General features: G+C 43.6%; 1 protein-coding gene across 1 annotated transcript; it reads right to left on the bottom strand.

The window, feature by feature from the left end:
• Positions 1–463: 463 nt before the first annotated feature.
• On the bottom strand, positions 464–1,042 carry SMIM2 (small integral membrane protein 2). The gene is made up of 2 exons (XM_058547725.1): positions 1,028–1,042; positions 464–751 (listed from the first exon to the last, which is right to left on the bottom strand). Exons 1-2 carry the CDS (start codon positions 1,040–1,042, stop codon positions 464–466), a joined length of 303 nt encoding a protein of 100 aa, XP_058403708.1.
• Between the last annotated feature and the right edge of the window lie 18,385 nt (positions 1,043–19,427).

Raw genomic sequence — 19,427 nt, 5'->3', positions numbered from 1 at the left:
CAAAATGCAAACTCACTATATTTTATGTTTATCACCAGTTTCCCTCCCCTCATCCTATCTCTGACTCTTGTTCCATTGCAATTTGATTGCCCTTTTTATTGATTTTAGAGGCCTCTCTTCCCTCCCCTAGTCCTGACAGTCACCTCATGGCTGACATTTACTCCATTCTTGACCATTTCCTGACCCCCGGTATTTCTCCCATATCAAAGCTCTACTACTTCTTTCCCTTACCTGTCCCTGATCCACACACCTGCTGTTCAGAGGTAAGACTGGCAATAGGGGAAGATCGGGGCTGGGTGAAACTCACAGACGGAATATAATATGTCCATTTTATTCATCATTTATTTTTAAAAAGCTGAACATTTATCAGCTGAATTTTTAGGCCAAATCAAAATATCTTCATGTCAAAACAGCTGCAATAAAGTGGTCCTATTAAAATAGTTGCATCCAAAGAACTGAGAGTCTAGATGTCACCTGCTTCTGGCACCTGACTCTGGTCCTCTTTTGTACGGCCTTGCCTTCTGTTCTGCTGTATTCCAGCTTGTGGTTCATTAGAAGAGGAGCTAGCACCAGGGCCACTTTTTGTCCTGTTGTTCCAAGTGAGGACTATGTAGGTGTCACAGATGTAACTGGTCCAGAAGCGGAACAGGATGCTAATGGCATGGCCATGTGTTTCCACCTCCCTGTGAGAAGCCGGGCTGGCATCAGTCCTCTCCCCAAGCTTCTTCCCACCCCAATCCACCCACAAGCTCTTGTTGGGTCAGAAATGCAGTTCTTTGATGGTGCCAGACAGCCAGATGATGCTAGAAAAAAGAAAGAAAAAGCAAAAGCAGATTTCTAAATTAAGCACAAGGCTCGTTTATAAAAATAAATAGCCACAGCCTAGCAACGTGCTCACGGCTCAGCTCCCCTCCGTGATGTAACCTCTGTGGCTGGAGCCGGGGATGACACAGGCTTCAGAGGGCCCCATGCCCTGGCGCCTCCCTGTGCGTAGTACTCATCTGGAGTGTGCTGACGGTGGCACTACGAGGGCCCGGTTCATCATGCAAGGCCAACCAAGAGCCAGGCTCCCAAGAGGCAGAGAGGAGCCAGAGCTTCCCAAACTTAGTGAGACCCATAAACACCTACAGACTCTTGGCAGTACCACACCTGAAACAAAAGCAGATGAAGTTCATTGGGCTGCTCTATTGAAACAGAAGCCCCTTCTTGAGACCATGTCTTCTATGTTCACCCCTGAATGCCCAGTACCCAGCTTCGCACATGGCACACAGTAACCGTGTGAGGGAAGGCTTGATGGAAGTGTGAATGAATGAATGGGTGGATGTTGCCATCCCGTCATTGCTGCTCCCCAAACTCTCCACCCTAACTGGAGTGAACTCCAGAATCTGAAAAGAGGCATAATCTTCTGATTATGACATGCACCAAAGAGGCAATGTTCCCCGGGCTGGATATTTAAAGTTGAGCCTACAGCTGGGGTGAGCACCTGGGAGGTGATTAGAAGATGCAGGCTTTTACTGCCCCAGGTGCTGGTGGTGAGGCCAGCATACATGGGAGGGGCAGAGTGGGATGAGCACTTGGTAACAATTGTCAGCGTTCCTGAATCTTCTCTCATTCTTTAGGCAGTATCACTTCCAAGAGTGAGATGTTGATAAACAGGGAAGCTACAGGACAAAATAGTACATGAGTTTCTGGTCTTAATCCTATTGGGAAACAAAAAGTAGAGCCCACAATGCCCTTGGGGCCTCAACAGGCAAAATACATCAGAAATGGACCACAGTACAGAAGATTTAATCCCGTCACCAACCCTTCCAAGTCATGTTGGTTAAGTAAGGCTGGGGTGATCCTTACACAGTCCTCAGAACACTGAAAATTAAGTAATCCTCTGAATCCCATGAGCATCCTGGTGAAGTTGGAGGGGACAACCTTGACTCCTGGGAGCAGTTGCTTCTGAGATTCCACATATTCCCTAGTCACCAGAGGGTGGTTGACGACAGCATGTCAAAGTTATAAATCACCATTTCAGAGTAGGGGCCCTGGGTTAAAAAGATCAGAGAAATTGGCCCACAGTTCATAAATCTGTCTTCAGACATCCTTGTCTGGCCTGGCCAGAAGCAGTAAAGCCACATCTATGTCAGCGAGAAGAAGGTTCTTAATTAAATTCAGATGTACAAGAATACATTACAGGTCTATTTTTGGAATAATAATCTATAATGGACAAAAAAAATCTAAACAGCAGCAGAAGTGGTACAACAGCACCCAGCAGCACATAACAGCACATAACAGCAAAACATGAGTCCTCACAGACTCCTGGATCGTTTCAATTCCACAGCTTCCCAGAGCACCAGAGCCGTGGTACTGGGACTTTTAGGAAAAGAGACTCCAGCAGTGACTTGCTTGAAGATGCGACCACAAGGACACAGCCCCAGCAGAGGGTAAGCACACAGACTGGTCAGAATACCCTCAAGTCTACAGTGACATCTCTTTGATGATCCTAAGAAAAGCCCTGTCCAGAGCAGGCCAACCATGGCATTCATAGCTGCAGGCCTCTGCTCCAGCCTGGTGAGCGCACAGCATGTTCCATGGGTCCCTAACTCTCCATGCTCAGGGCTCCCACTTCTGAAATGGCTGCTCAGTGATAAGACCCCACTGACCTTCGTTCTGTTTAGAGGTAACAGAGATTCATGAGAACAGAGCCCAAGACTCAGCTCTGTGACCTTAACTACTTGGAAAGTCAGTTTCCTCATCTATAAAATGGGGAGAATAGAAACTCTGCTATCTGCCTCCCAAGATTGTATGAGGATCAAATGAAACTCTATTATGGTCAAATGCTTCTCAATCTGCAAGCTATTGTTCTGTGTGAATATTTTCTAAATTGTAGAGGTATACAATGAGAAGTTTCCTTCTAATATGGGGAATGAGACCTCCATTGTCACAAACTTCCAGGGTGCTGCCTGGTTCTGAGTGTTCTAGGCTTCCTCCAACCTAGTCACAATCCTAATTTTTTGCAGGGACCCCTGGCCTATTCCCTTGGCTTCACATACCAAGGACTTCTAACATTTGTATGTGTGTGTGTGTGTGTGTGTGTGTGTGTGTTTGTAACTGCTTCTCTCCCCTTATGATCCCTCAAAAAGTGCTAGAATTCTAGAATGCCTGTGGGACCTTAGGGGCTCACATAATCCACCCCTTTGCTTTGCAGAGGGAGGCATGGGGTCACAGACGGTCAAGCACTCATCCGGGGTCACACGTTGAGTTTCATTCGCCCTGTCCTTGGCACCTCTTACAGCCTGGAGTGTCTGCCCTCCAGTTGATCTTTGAGGGCCATAGTTCAAATTAGGTACTTCCCTCCCTCCATAATAGCCACATTTCCCTCACTTTTGCGTGAGTAACTATTACTTAAGCTAGGTGTGTTATTTAGGATATGGGGGGGAGGAGCAGGAGCATGGTAGCCAGCTGAGGACAAGTGGTTATTAGAGAGTGGACAGGTGCCTCTAGGGATCTAGATGATATTTGAATTTGCCTTTTATTTTTGAAAAATAAATAGAAATCATTTTCACTTTTTTGAGTTATTCATATTGATTTGCATTCTCCAAGAAAGGACAGATTACATCCATGCAAAGCATAGATGCTCCTAACATCAGTTGCTGTGAGTTGTTTTAGAAGAACATGGTGTGTAGGGAACTAGGGTTTGTAGAGTGACAGTTCCTCTACCATCTGCTCACTTTCCTCTCAGCAGATGACCTTACATCTATCCAGCAAAAAAAAATGAGGTTATTTTGTGTGAAGCCCTCCCCCTGTCCTCACCACACTTACCTACTCATATGAAGAAGGTTCTTCGTTCTTCTGTGACTAAAACTCTACCTGTCAGCTAGGCCTAGGGGACCAACTGTCCCAATTTGCCCAGTACTGAGGGGTGTCCCTGGGACACAGGACTTTCAGTGCTAAAACTGGGAATGTCCCAGGCAGACTGAGAAAAGTTGATTGCCTAAGTAGGCCCTATGCCCTCTCCCCAGGGACCTTTCCAAACAGATAACAAATCAGTTTGAATAAATTGTTACCAAATTGCTCTGTGAGATTGGAGGTCAGGAATAAAAGTGGGATGAATGAATGAATGAATGAATGTAATGATTTATTTTTAATGAAATGATCCGTGAATAATGGGGAGAGGCAGAACCAGGAGGAGGATATCCTACTATCCAGGTGAGCAGAAGAAAAGAAAGTTCCATTAAAGGATTTATGTAAAGATGTAGACCCCATTCATCAAAAAGAAAAAATCTTGATGGAAAGTTAGGGCGATCCATATTATACAAGAAACCTCCCTCTGAGGAATCTCTGGACCATAGAAACTCCCCAGTCCCTGAGAGCTGAGAGGGTCAGTATCTCAGCTCACTTGTAACCCACTGACCTCTTTGAACCACAGGATTACAGCATCTTGGCCTAAATACATAGTTCTAGATTCTACTCCACCACAAATCTGAAATCTACATTTTCCCTAGGTTTCTGGCGAAACTAGCAAAGCCTAGGCAGTCAAACTCCTTCTGATGACCCAACATTTCAAAGCTTCCTCAAAGGGCGTTTCCTGCAATGGGACCGGTGTGGGTTCCTGTTTACATTTTCACTTCCTTGGTCCCAGTTTACCCCATATGTACACAGGGTTGCAGGTTGAGCAATGACCTAAAGACTTTGGGCAAGAAGAAAGTAATCCTAGATCACATTCAGCCTGCATTCAATGCTGACCTGAAATGAGTTTTTTAAAACCATTAGCAACCACAAAAAAGGATACTGCCAACAACTTAAAAATTCAGAAATTTCTCATTAATAAACTCAGGTAAACTGGCTTCTCTTGAAAAATGGGAGGATCTGACAACTCAGGGCCACAATCCCTACCCTGGTCGCAGTGATCTGAGACTGAGGGCCTAGATAGTGCAGGAGATAGGAGTGTTTGCCACCAGGATTCAAATCCATCCTTGGTACTTATAGGTTACCGTAAGCATGAACTTAACCTCTCAGAGCATTGGTTTCTCATCTTTAAAGAAAATGTTAAACTAACAGTATTTTTTGTGTACCGAAGATGCTTAAAATACTAACTAGCATGTAATAATTATTCAATAAATGTCAATTGCTCCCCCCCACGCAGGTAGCCTTGCTATTTTTCTTACCTTTCTGGCCCCATGAGCAGAACTGTTAGTCTAGATAGTTCAACAAAATGAGTTTGGCAACCATGGTGCCTTGAGTCATTGGGTAATAACTCAAGTCTACATGCTTTCCTGGGTGGACTGGCCCCGTCCCCAGCATCACACATGTCCCTTCTCCCTCTCTGAGCTTCTCCCTCATCCTGCTGGAGCTCATAATGAAACCTGACAGCAGAGCAAGGGACACACAGCCACGTCGAGTCCTCAGACTTTCTACTTAGGATTTTCTGGACAGAAGAAACATGGTCCCCCTAGTTGCTTCAAGGTGTCTCATCCACTTAGTAATATCGAGTCTCTCCCAGTTGTTTTGTCTTCCAGTCACCCCAGCACACATAAGGAGAAAATCTTTTGAGTAATTCAGTTAGCAAGTGAATCAACCAGAAGACACAAATCCATGGGAAAACAAGGGGATGCTTTGCTCACACAAAGTTGTTTTTAATAAACCAATTTCTGTTGCTAAGCAATCTTGGTGATGCCTCTTCCACAGGTACAGGTAAAAAGAACCCTTGATTGTCTGCAGTGGATTAAGTTGATGCTCTCATGAGTCAGAAGAAGGTACCAGAGAAAGTTTTACTCATGCTGTGGCTGAGTGTAAAATATTGCATAAGAAGCAAAATAGAAGTGGCATGCTCGGGTTGTATAAGTATAGTTATTTTGGGGTTTGACACTTGTTTGGGGAGTTAGCCGTAGAGAGCTGTATTGTTCATTCATAGCTGAATGGATGGAGTCATGGTGTGGGAGACAGTCTCGCTGGTTCTCTCAGGAAGACTAATAATTAAAGTTGTGGTTAGATCTTACATCAAACTAAGGGAGGTCCAGTGGAACTCCCTGGAAGCGAGAAAGAGCCTTTGAAACAGATTCGATGTTGCAACTGTCAAATCCCACAGCATAGTCATTATGCTAAGGAGATGAGGTGAACAGTAAGCCAGCCAATAAGAACAGCTGGAGAGTGGTACCATTTCCAATTGCTCCAGTCTCCTGGCTCTGTTTGGAGAAGTAGGGCAGGGGTGAAACCAGCCCCACAGATCCTTTTACAAAATTTAACACACTGAGTGGCTACGCCTCCCGTTGCTGAAAGCATGGAAAATCCTTTGGCGTAATTTCCTGAGTCTCTAAATATATATTTCCCCTAATAACTAAATGTGGCTATTTGAACAAAGCCAATCAGTTAACATAAAGAACAACATTTGGAGGGAAGAATGTTTGGAGTGGAAAAGGGCGATTTCCCAGAAAATTCAATTTCTTCTTTATAACTTCTTCATTGCCATTATTTTGATACAGCGAAGGGTCTAATTAAAACTGTTTGCCTATATTTAAATTAAATTATTAAGCTGCTTAAAATAAAACTGCAAGAAGTGTGAAGAACTGCTGTTTTGACTATTTTTTGGCTGTCGTTGACCCTTTGTTCTCTCTTCCTTGTTCCTAATTTTTAAGAGCTTCACAAAGACCCAAGGCTTCTCACACCAAATCTCCGGTGTCTCTTCCTACTCCATGTCTCCCTCCAGGCCAGTGTTTCCTCTTGCCTGGCCTATGGAATAGCATCTCAGTAGAGGTGAGAAAAATTGAGGAGTTTAAGGAGATAAGATAACTGCCTCTGAACTCCATCATAGTCTCCATCCTGCTGGAGGAAAAAAAACCAAACCCATGGCACAAACTGGGTCATATAATTTTAGGTTAGTGTCAGACTCATTGGCCAGGAAGCCATTAAACTTCACTTTGCTTCAAGGTTTCCATCTATAAAAGCAAAGCTTAGGACTTGCTCCCTACTGATTATCCAGGACTGTGCTGGGAAGATTTGTGAACAAAGGTTTCGAGAGCTCCTGGAAGGAGTGGAGAAATCTGATCATTGTGTGTGTTCATTGTGAGGAAAGCTCATTTGAAAAGAGTAAGTCAACAACAGACTACTGGGAAGGAAAAGATGGAAACAGCCCCTGCCTGGGAAAATGAAAGAAGTCACCTCCATTCTGGTGAAAACTGTGTGCAGTGAGGATCTGCAGAGGAAGTGTGGCAATGAATGGTGATGGAAGTTGCTAGAAGCAATGGACATGAGCAGAGGATTAAAGCAGGCATCAGGATCCAGCAGCTGAGAAGCTCTCTTGGGAAGCTGAGCACACCACTGGTGACAGTCAGAAACCCAGCAGACCTTTCCCACATAATCCCTGCTTTGGACGTGTTCTATATCTTGATCAGTATGTTGGTTACATGAGTACACCTAATGTACAGTATATGTAAATTTTACCTTAATTTTTAAATCTTTCTATCTAACCCCATTTAAATCAATGAGTTCTCTGCTGTGCCCGTGAGCAGCAATACTCCAATTACCAATTTTTATAATGACAGTCCTCATATTTATATTCAACAAGATTAATGGATGCAAATATGGATATTCATGTACATTGTAATCATAGAAATAGTCAGATTAAAACTGGCTTTGTCATTCTCTAGTAACTGTTAGCTCTGCACATTTATAGTGCACGGCTAATCATTCAAATGCCAAATGCCGTAGGAATTACCAAGAAGAATATTAAATTATGTGCAGCAGACTTTCAGCGTTAAATACGGTTTATTATTTTCTAATTCATTAAAAGTTGGCAAAGCATGTATGGAAACATGACAACTCTATTTATCAGAATATTGATTTGCCCCAGTGATCCTATGCTCTTACTAAGCTCAATAGAATTTACAATATATATGATTTAAACTTTGGGAAGAAATAGATAACAACAATTATTACTGAATTCATGAATTAATTGTTCGGTTCTAACATAAAAGATAAATATTTCTTGACCCAGACTCTGTGGCTTACTGAGAACAATCAATGTCTGAAACGAGCCTGAATCTGGGTCCTTGCTAAAGAAGTATCATACTTTTGTAAATCACACATAGTTGTGAAATTCAAGTTTGTGTATTCTCTTTCTGATAGGAGCTTCAAATAGACAAAGAAATAACTTATTTGAGAATAGGCAGAAAATATAACTCAATTAATTAATTTGCCACCATTTGAATATTCTTGTCAATATCAGCTCAGGCTGGATCTTCCAAGGCAGTGAGGTGTAATCATCACACCATCTTCCTCATCATCCTTGCGCCTTGGGTTGTCTGAGACTCTGAGATTTGCATGCAAGAAGTTTATCCAGGACTGCTCTAGGGAACAGCACCTGTGGGAGACCAGAGGAAACAGGATTGGAAGGAGAAGTTGAGCCCCTCTGTGGTGGCAACAAAGATCTAAGCCAATTCCAGGAGGAACTCTGAAGATGGAAGGAGACTCTACTGATGATGCTTATGGGGCAAAGGGGGCCAGAATTTGTATCCCCACATCAACCTGTCGTTGAATATGGGTGCCCCAGAGAAGAGATATGACCTTGAGCAAGAAAGCTTCCTTTGGCATAGGGAGCCATCAGCAGCCAGGAGAATGAAGGCCTCCAACTTGAAGGGGAATCTGGTGTTGCACCACAACATCCACTACAATCTTCATAATATGAGTAGGTATTAAATGCCCAGACATGTGCTAAGTTGTTTACACACATTTTCTAATTCTCCCTATAGTCCTATGAGGGAGATAAAGTTTTACCCCTTTGTACATTTGGGGAAACTGAAGCTTAGGAAAGCTAAGTAACTTGCCCCAAGATCACTCAGCTACTACTTAGCAGTACAACCTGTGTTCAGACACAGGCTACATGTCTCCAAAGCCTTGCATGTGAGCAAAACCCTGGATGTAGAGTCACGAGGCCAGAGTCCCCTCCCACTGACAAGCTGTGTAGCCTTCACCAAGACACAGCTCTGAATCTCTTAATCTGCAGAGGGTAGACATTTTCCTGAAGCATTCAGGGACTCCCTAAGGCACTGGAAAGTGGGAGGAAGGGGCGGCTGGGCCAGGGTAGAGGAATAACTCTCCTATGGATCTGCTCTCCAGGGCTAGTGGTGTCCAACCGTCAGTTTGGAGGTGTCTACAGGGGGCAGTGAACTTGAGCACCATTCAGACCAGTGTCAATATCCAAGAAGCTTTTGGGCAGTGGTGCTGCCTACAGTCAGATGAGAGGGAAGGTTATAGTTCTGGGTTGTCTATCTACCTGGAAGCAGGCCTCCAGGCAGTGGACAGAAGATAGGGAATTCAGCAAGAGTGGGAAGATGTTAAGGGTCCCAGCTGACAGGCTCTGGTAGGGAGGAGTCTAATCCAGCTGGACTAGTAAACTTTTATCATGGCTTATAGGGCCATGATGTTCTTTACCTGCAGACATACTTCTCCTACCACATCCATTGCTACTCCCACCTCCTGCACTGCCACTGGCTACACTGAGCTACTTTCCTTTTCTACAACATATATATGTGTAACGTATGTCATCTCAACTTCAGGCTTCTACCTGGAAGACCATTCTCCCTTTCTCCCTTTCTTTGCCTGGTTAACTCCTACTCATCCCTCAAGTGTCTACTAGGACTCTTCCAGGAAGCCTTCTTTGACCTCCCAAGAGGTTAGGTGCGTTAGGTGACCCTCCTGTGTTCTCCCAGAGCAGCACATGTTGGGAAGATTATATAATGACTGGCCATAATAAGCACTCTAAAACCAGTGGCTGTTATTAATCTTATTCTTCCTTGATAGCACCTGTCATTCTGAGTTGGGCACCATGCATGCTTTGCCTGGACCTCGGCCTTACTCTATCTCCAGCATCTGCCACATTGCAGAGCATAAAATAGGTGCCTGATAAATATTTGTTGAAATAATAAAAAGCTTAGTTACACAACTGAGTAAACATGGACAAGACAGCATGGGGAAGTGGAAGAGGAAGGGGATGGCTAGGGCTCGCCTGCAACCTCCCAGAGACTGGCTCAAAAACAAGTGCCAGTCTCTGCCAGGGGGTGGGTCCATCTGAGCCTCCGTCTACATTGGCTCTTGTGCTCAGGATTGCGTAAGCCATGGAAGGAATCAGGCCTCCTGGCTGAAGACCTTTAGAGGGACCAGAGCAGACAGGGACCGTCTTGTGGGCAGGACTGCTGTTCACAATGTGATTCCACCACTTGTTTTTCTAGGATGCAGTACAGCTTATGCAACAAACACGGGATTTGGGGGTCAGACATACTCACATCCAAATCCCTATTGTTTTACTTAAAGCTATAGGATGGAGGTTAAGGACAGAATCTTTGGAGAAAGACTTCCTGGATTTGGATACCAGCTCCTCCACTTCCTCACTGTGTGACATTAGACATGTTATGTGACCTCTCTGTGCCTTGGTTTTCTCATCTGTAAAATAGAGATAAGAATTCCTCCTTCACAGGGTTATTACGAAGATTAAATCGGTTCGTAACTAAAGTTCTTAGAACAGCGCTTGGCATATAATCAGTCCTATATAAAGGTTTACCTAATCATCCTGAGCCTCAATTTTCTCATCAGAAAAATGGATATATGTAGAACACTTGATACAGTGTCTGACATATGGCAGACTCTCAGTAATTATTATTATTATCATTATTTTCATTACTATTACTTCTCTTATGAAATGGAAGATACTTTCTTAGAGTGAACCATTGGATAACAGAAACTTTGTTCCTGTGGATACTTTTGGTCTTTACTGAAGATTTTGGAAGAAAAGGAGCTGTATCTGTTTGTTTCTGAGCCAGCCACTTCCCTTGTGCCTTGCCTTTCTTCCCTAATGTTCAGAGAACCTTCTTCATGGACCCAAACAAACACTCCAATGCATACCCATTTCTTTGACAAATGAGCAAAGGAGGGGTATATTAATTTCCTTAAGCTGCCATAACAAAGTCCCACAAACTTGGTGGCCTAAAACAACAGATATTTGTTCTCTCACGACTCTGGAATCAGAAGTCTGAAACCAAGGTGTTGGCAGAGCCACACTCCCTCTGAAGGCTCTGTTGGAGAATCCTTCCTTCACTCTTCCAGCTTCTGGTGGCTCCAAGTGCCCTTTGGCTTGTGGCTACATCATTACAATCTCTGTTTTTGTCTTCACGTGGCCTTCTCCCTCTGTGTGTTTCTGTGCTAAATCTCACTCTGCTTTTCTCTATTAAAGACACCAGTCATTGGATTTAGGGTCTACCTTAAATTCTGGAAAATCTCATTTTGAGCTCTTTAATTTAATTATTTCTGCTAAGACTCTTTTTCCAAATAGGTTCACATCAGGTACCAGGGCTTAGGATGTGGACATATCTTTTGGGGCTAATTATTCAACCCACTATAATGAGTAACAGGGCCCTAATTGGATCTAAATAGAATCTATCCCTTTACCTTGTTTGAACCTGTGTACCTCTCCTTTGCCCCTTTCCTTTTCCCTGCACGCTTGTTCCAGTCTCATCCATATCTCTTTGATGGGCTGGTCACAGCCAGAGGGGCAAGCAAGACATCCTGACCGACAAATCTGTTCCTCCTGGGGCTCCACTCTGGCCCATATCTGCACCTGCTTCCTGCCTCAGGATTTGCTGTGGGCAGCACGTTGGATACTTGAGCCTATGAAAGCTTATTCTGCTTGGCCCACCCAGTTGTCTTGTAGATAGCCAAGAGTGTCGAATGTCACCCTGGGACCTCACAGTGCCAGCTTGCCCCACCTGGCTCTTCACCAGGGTTGCCTGGGTCACACATCAGGTTTCATAGATGAGCCAAAGCGGGAGACCCCGGTGAGCTGGAAGAAATAGAGGCAGTGGATCTGGGTCAGAGCAGGAATTATGTTTGCACTTGGACCAGGCAAATAGGCTCAGAGAAGGAATCTGGGTCACAAGCTTGGCAGACTGGCAGGAAACACAAGGCCTGATACACAAATTAAAATGGAGACTAGCTTTCCATCCACACAGGCCAGTTCTTAGTTCTCCAAAGTCTGATTGAGGTGGGTCTGTGACATGTGGCACACTATGTATTGTAAGGACTAACTAAATTTAGCGTATATTCATTGAGCATTTGTTATATGCCAGGATCTAGGGATGCAGAGATAAAGCACAATCTTTGTCTTCAAGTAGGTTAAAGTACAGCAGGGACACGTACACATAAAGAACTAATTGTCATAAGGTGTGATAACTTCATGCACATAATAACTCATTCTGCCTTGGGTTAGGGGATGGGTCATGGTGGGGGCACAGAGGAGGTAACATTTGAGCTGGATCTTAAAGAATTCAGTAAAGAAAGTGTGAGAAGAGCAGTCCAGGAAGTGTTCTGTCCAGCCGACCAAGTGGGTGCCTCTTCTCCCTCTCCTTCTTTGTGTTGCTCTCATCCAAAGCCTCAACCTTGTGTAAAAAGAACTACCTTCATACAAGAACTATTTTTTGATCAGTACTGTAGAGACAGATATTAAGCATGTCCTACAAATGGGCCATGGCCCAGGGAAACAACCAACTGGAAAGGCCTCTATTGTGAGGAACTGGTTTGGTGGGTATTGGCTGAATAGTTGAGGCCCCACTGTCACTACCACTACTATTCCTACTAGTAAACCTTAGGGTATCAGTGTGTTTCAATGATGTATCACCACTGAGATTATCATGTGGCCTATTTGGATATTTTTCTTATTAAAAATGTTTTCCACTTATTTTACATATAACGTTAACGTCCCCCAAACCCCAAGAAGGCATTTGTGATCTCAATCTCTAGTAAAATGTAAGGAGATTATTGCTCATTACTCCCTCTTCCATATTTTTTCAGTATTTAATGAATGCCTCTTTGAACTTTCTTGGAGGTGTCTTACAACCCAACATCTTCATCATATTCTTAAATTTGCAAATAGGGCATCTTCATGAAGTATCAATTTTATCTAATTATGATTAGGTCACTTTTAAATAACTTAACTGGGTATGTAGGTTTAAGTGTATCCCAATATTAAAACAAATATGGACATATATATCAGCATGGAATATAAAATTCAAATAAATTTTAGAATCAAAACAATAGACTTCAAAAAATATGAAAGAAGCCAGACACGAAAGGCTACATACCATGTGAATCCATTTATATGATATTCTGAAAAAGGCAAAATTATAAGGATAAAATTGATATCAGTGGTTGTCAGGGTGGAGGAAGTAAATTGACTGCAGAAGAACACAAGGAAATTTTGGGATGAGGAAAATATTCTGTATCTTGATTGGGATGGTGGTTACATTACTGAATATACTTGAAAAAATTCAACCATACAATTGAAAAGGTGAATTTCACTTTATGTAAATTATATCTCAGAAAAACTAGAAGTTGGGTTACTTCAGGCTCCCCTTCTAGGCTAATTCACTGCTACATCATTCTTTCTTATCTGTTTTTAGCAATACCTAGAAAGAAGAGTTTGAGAATTACCCATCCAACATCTCTTCTCTCTAAAAGAGAGGCTTTTGAGTGTGATTCTGAGTGAGATGGACTCCAAGATCTTGAATGATTTAAATTTAAACAAGCATTTCAGGAGTAGGAGGTATGGGGCACTTTCAAATGTATATAACATACCATCGTACCTACACACGATATTTTAGGGATACATAATAATTTATCCCAGCTTTCCCAAACTTCTTTACTTGTGAAATGTTCACTTGCTGCAATATACCAGTAAGGCATGTGTATCAGTTTCCTGTGGTACCAAGTACCACAGCCTGGGTGGCTAAAACAATAGAAATTTATTTTCTCACAGTTCTGGAAGCTAGAAGTCCAAGATCAAGGTGTCAGCAGTTTCTTTTTTGGTTTCTTTTTCTCAGCTTGGCTTGTAGATGGTCATCGTCTCCTCTTTGTGTCTTCAATCTGTGTCCTAATCTCTTCATATAAGGACACCAGTCATATTGGATTAATGCCCATCTCAAAGATCTCACTTTAACTTAAGTACCTCTTTAAAGACCCTATGTCCAAATACAGTCACCTTCTCAGGGGTTAGGACTTTACTATATGAATTTCGGGAGGACACAATTCAGCCCATAACAGCATGCTTCCCTCTCCTTCCCTCCGCCATCGCACATTCTTTTACTATTCTAGCCATCCCTCCAGCTATGCTGCCTCTCCCGAGATATAACTTCCTCCCTCTTTTTCCCCCTCGGTTACCTTCATGCGCTGATCAAACATTTGCAAGAAGTGGAAGGAAACGCAAGCACTAAGCTACCCTAAGGATGTCACGACACTGTATGCAGGCCCAGATGGAAAAGTGTGTCATTTAATGTTTTTGTTTGTTTGGCTTATTTCTACAAATCCTGTCCTCAAAAGATTATGTGGAGCGGCTTTGAACTCTCAAACTACTCCAGGAATCTATCAAACATGTTGACCGGAAACCTAACTGTTGCCCACAGTGCACATAGCCTGTACTCACTGCTACCACACATGTAAATAGGTGAGAAATGGTTGCATAGCAAATCTGTAGCAAAGCAACAATAGTCTAGTTTTTAACCCCAGCTTCTGCAGCTGGCACGGATAATTAACGATGAGACGAAAGTCAGATCCTGAAGTAATTTATGCCTGAGCAGTGTAACATTTCAAGCTGAAAATATTTCTCTTCCCACTGAAAGGCAGGGAGACTTCTTGAACTTCTGGTGGAGGGAACGTCAGCTGCTGGCTCTGCTTCCTCTACCACAAGGCAATATTCCCACGCAGCTCTTGGAGCATTGGAAGCAAGTCTTTCTTCCAGTATCTGCATGGTCTCATAGAGCAGCAAATGGAAGCGTAAATAGATCAGACTGTGATATAAAAGCAATTGATGTAGACTTTGTACTTTGAGGTTCAACTTTTGAGAAAACAAAATACTGCGAACTCTTTGCAGTTAGTACTAGGACTAAGAAGTGGTGAGCCCAACAAGGTTCCATGTGAGGCATGGATGAGGCTCAGTGAATGACACAAGATCAGGATGATCAAAACCAAAGGGGACCTAGATAAGAAGGAAAGCAAAAAGAGTTCAGGTTGCAGCATCATATGTCATGAGGAAGGAAACTGAGTAATAATCACAAAAATGGCTGCCCTTTATTGAGTGTCTCTTATTGTGCGAGGCCTGGACTAGGTTCCATACATATCATGGTCCCAGTCCTAGGACAGCACTACCATTTGCCTCTTACGATCCCTAGTTTGCACCTGAGGAGAGTGAAGCTCTGTAACATGCAGTAAACGGCAGAGTTAGAACCCAAGTACCGAGTTTCCCCTGATGCCCAAGCCCGCTCTCTTCTGCTATCCATTATAGCAGCCATTTATTCATTCGTAGTTCATCGTATCGAGTAAGCAGAATAGACTTTGAGTAAACTGAACACAGTTTGTTCCTATGTGTGGTTTCAATTCTTCTCAAATTATTTTTTCAATTGTCTTTATAAAGTTCAAAGAAATCACATCACAGCAGATTTTGCTAAGAGGTTGATACTTCAAACCGGGGGATGCAATTGATTTTTGCATTCAAGGCTCTGATGCCCAGAGTGGGCCAACTTTATTCAACAGTGTAGCCCTGCATTGAAAGGGGTAGGGTTTGCTCCTTTCTGCTCAATTCACAGCAGTTGGGAAGGTGTGGTCTCTCCACTGACAAGATTGCTGTCTAATGGGAGACAGGACAGACCGGGTTTCTGAACAAGAAGTGCAGTGCGTGGTTATATTTAATTATAATATCTCCAGAAGGAGTAGGGGGTTGCTGTAGTGCTTGCTGCAAATTCACAAAGTCAGTAGGGACAACTGAGAAGAATCCAGAAGGAAAAAAACCTGATGGTGAGTAGAAGAGAAGGCACACTGAGTGATGGCAGTAGTGGCAGTTTTAAGTGCCATTTGGCCCAGACACTTACAAAGCAGCTAAGTGTGGACAGGTAGAGCTAAGAAGGCTTTTGCTCCCTGGGTTGGAGTCTGAAACCTCCAGCCAGTCTTGCCTTTACTCTAGTGCCTTGGCTTTTGAGTCCCCACAGGCTGTGACTCAGACCTGGTGTGTTCTTGGGTGGAGAGGGGATGGGGCAAATGACTAGGTCAGAAGGAAAAAGAAGGGTGACTGGCAAGCATTATACCTGCCACCCGGGAGAAGGGGATCCAGCCTGCCTGGCCCTGCCTTCCGCTCTGACTCATGCTGTTGCTCTCATATTACCTCTGACTCACCCAGCCTAGAAACCCAAGAATCAACTCTGACACCTCCGGCTCCCTTGGCCATCACATCTGGTCTCCAACATGGAGGGATTTTACCCTCAGGCTATTTTTAGAACCCATTCCCCTGCTCCATTGCACTGCCATCGCACTGCCAGTACTTTGGGCCAGGCCCTCATCCTCTCTCATTTGGACCTAGTGCCTTCTAACTGGTCTTCCTGCCTCTAGTCTACCCACTACAGTCCATTCTCTAGACTACCACCTGTGTGATCTTTCTGAGAAGGAAACCAGTCCTGTCACTCCCCTGCTTCCTATTGCCAGAGTTGTGGTTCTCAACTGGAGGCTCCCCTGAACAGCAAGAACCCAGGAGCAAAATTGCACATTTATGCCATGTAGCGGAATCAGCTAGTGATGAATGAATATTCCACAGGCGTCCCCATGTGTTGTACCCTCCCTTGTGGTTAGGTTGGGCATGTGACTAGTTTTATCCAATGGACTGTGAGCAAAAGTGACACTGCCACTTCCAGGCTGAAATAGGGTGCTTCCTCCATGCTCTCTTCCCCTGACGGGGGGGACCTTGGAAGAAATGTTCTCAGTGGTTTGCTGCACCATGAAAGGGGGTTTATCAACCCGCAGTGAACCTCACTTGAGCAAGAATACCACTTTGATATGTTAAAGCACTGAGATTTGGGGGTTTGTCTGATGTAGGAGCTAATCAACCAATACACCCCATGATATGGCTCATTGAATAGCAGAGCTCCCTTCCTTCTGAATGATTATTTTATCAACTCACTTTGGTAACAAACTGTATCTCATGCTTATCTGTGGCTCTGATTGGAAGCTATGGAGGTTGGATGATTTCTTTGAAATAGGAAATTAGTTACTTCTTAATAATTGCAGTATTTGGGGAAGTTGAAAAAAAGTCTGTGAAGACCTGATCCATTGGAAAGAAAGTATAAAAAGGGAGTCGTTAAGAGTGAATTTTGGGGACCACTGGCTTACAGGATAAAATTCAAACATGAAACTCATGTCAAAGCAGAGGAGACACAAAAAGTTTTCTGTTTTGTTGGCAATGGCTTCTTGTTGCCCTGTGCTTGGTCAACCTGGACTTTGATTTGCTATTCCCTAACCACATGAAGCCTTTCCGTGGGACCTTGCCCTTGCAAACACTAGTCCCTCATCCTCAGCCTATCCAACCCCTCCTCATCCTTCAAGGCCCAGCTGGAATGTCACTTTCTCTGCTGAGATCCCGTCTCCCTCAGCTATGATCTCAGTTATAGCGCCTCTTTCATAGTATTGGGGTTTTATCTATGCATGTCTGACTCTGCACTGACACAGGAACTTCTCTTGTGCAGGTAATGTTTCCTTTTCCTCTCTCTGTCCCCTGGACCCTAGGATAGTTCCTGGCATGCAGGAGATGTTCACTAGCTGTTTTGGGTGCCCTTCTAAGTACCTCAGGTGGGTTGGCTTCATGTAACAATGGATAAACTATTTATCTAAGTGGTCCCCTTGCTGTTCCTCAAGCATGCCAAGCCTGCTGTGCCCTCAGAGCCCTCACATTTGCACATAGTTCTCTCTGGAACTCTCTTCCCTCAGATCTCACGTAGCTCTCTCCCTCATGTCAGTCAGGATAGATCTATCTTTCTCAGAGAGAGGCTCCCCCTGGTCACTCTCCGCCTCTCTCTCCTTACTCTGCTTTATTTACTCAGAGCATTCATCTTCTGGCACGTTATATTTTGCGCTTATTGTTTATTTTGTTTATTGTTTTTCTCCTCCAGGAGACTGTAAGCTCTGTGAGGTCAGGACTTTGTCTTGTTCACTGAATGAGGGACTTTGTCTTTTCACTGAACAAGATCAGTTCCTGACACATAGTGGGCGCTCAAAAACTATTTTTGAGTGAAGGAATAATAAAAGTATCATACTTTAAAAAATCACATCTGAAACCCAGCCTCATATTCTCAAGTGCTCTCTTCTTAAAGCTATAAAACTTTAGAGTGAGAAAATAATTTACAGGGTTTACTTTAGCCCAGTATTCTCATTCAACCAAAATGGACACAGCTCTCACATAGTGAAATGACTCATCCTGTGCAGAGCTGAAGCTAGACCCCTTGTCTGACTTCCGGGTTTTGACTCTGAGCACAGTGCTTTGCATATGGTGACCATTCAGTTAATCAATGAGTGTCAAATCGAATTAAAACTAGAAAAGGCTGATCAGAATTTGGTGTTTGTATGTACAGCTTTCTTCCCTCAAATATACTGAGCTCAGAACACGTGGAACTCTTTGTTACTTGAGAAGGCAGAAGAGTAGCAGTTGGTGACCCAGAATCTCACCCTGGACACGTGGACCTTGTTGGGTAGAGTCAAACCAGTTAACCACACAACTACCTGACCCTCCAGACTGGAAGCCCTCCAAATCTGCAAAGACAGTTCTCACTGTTTGCTGGTCACCAAAGGATGTTAAGTGTCAAAAGAGAAAAGAACTTCTCTGTTGGCCCAAACACATACCAGGCAACTGCCAGGAAAAAACAAGAAATACAATGTCAGCTCAGTGTGGCAGGTAGTGATGGAGAGGCCCAGGAACTAAAGCTCATGCCCTCCTCAACTACTTTGCACTCTGGGTCAACTTTGAAGTTGTCTAGACCTTCACTTGTAAAATAAATCCTGTAGTTAGTAATAATCAGTGACTCACCATCAAGTTCTTGACACATATTTGAGGACTATAAGCCCTAAATTATATAGGCTATCACTGCAAATTGCCAGTCAAACAGTGCCTTCCACAATGGAGGGACAAACATAATAAAACCCTTGTTACTACCCTAGTTTGGCAGAGGCTGGCAAAACTGCTCATATTACTTCTTCATTTCTCCTTTAGATGGAAAAACATTACCTTTTCTATATGTTCTATGCGCGTTTCAGCTTCTGCCCTCAGACTGTCAGGATTACAAAGTGCTTTTTGGCTAAACACCCACTATTAAACAAATTAGGAGATTTCATAGCCTGATGTACGGCTGTCCAATACAGACTCAGGTACCACCACTGCCCTTGCCTGCAGCCACGGCAGACAACCTCAGTGACCACAGGGTCCTAACCCTGAGCCCAGAGCCCACCTCACAATCCCACACCCTCCAGAGAGCCTCTGACAGTCAACTGGGGCTGGCGCTTGAAATGAAGTGATTTGTCATCCTAGGTTTTAGTCATATAAACCCAGGACCCAAATGCATAAACTGTACTAAATCTTGTATCTATCT

This window comes from Diceros bicornis, chromosome 9 (assembly GCF_020826845.1).
Source record: "Diceros bicornis minor isolate mBicDic1 chromosome 9, mDicBic1.mat.cur, whole genome shotgun sequence".
In the NCBI taxonomy this organism is placed as follows: domain Eukaryota; kingdom Metazoa; phylum Chordata; class Mammalia; order Perissodactyla; family Rhinocerotidae; genus Diceros; species Diceros bicornis.
Note: the sequence above shows the minus strand (reverse complement) of the source record. Positions and strands in the feature narration are given on the sequence as shown.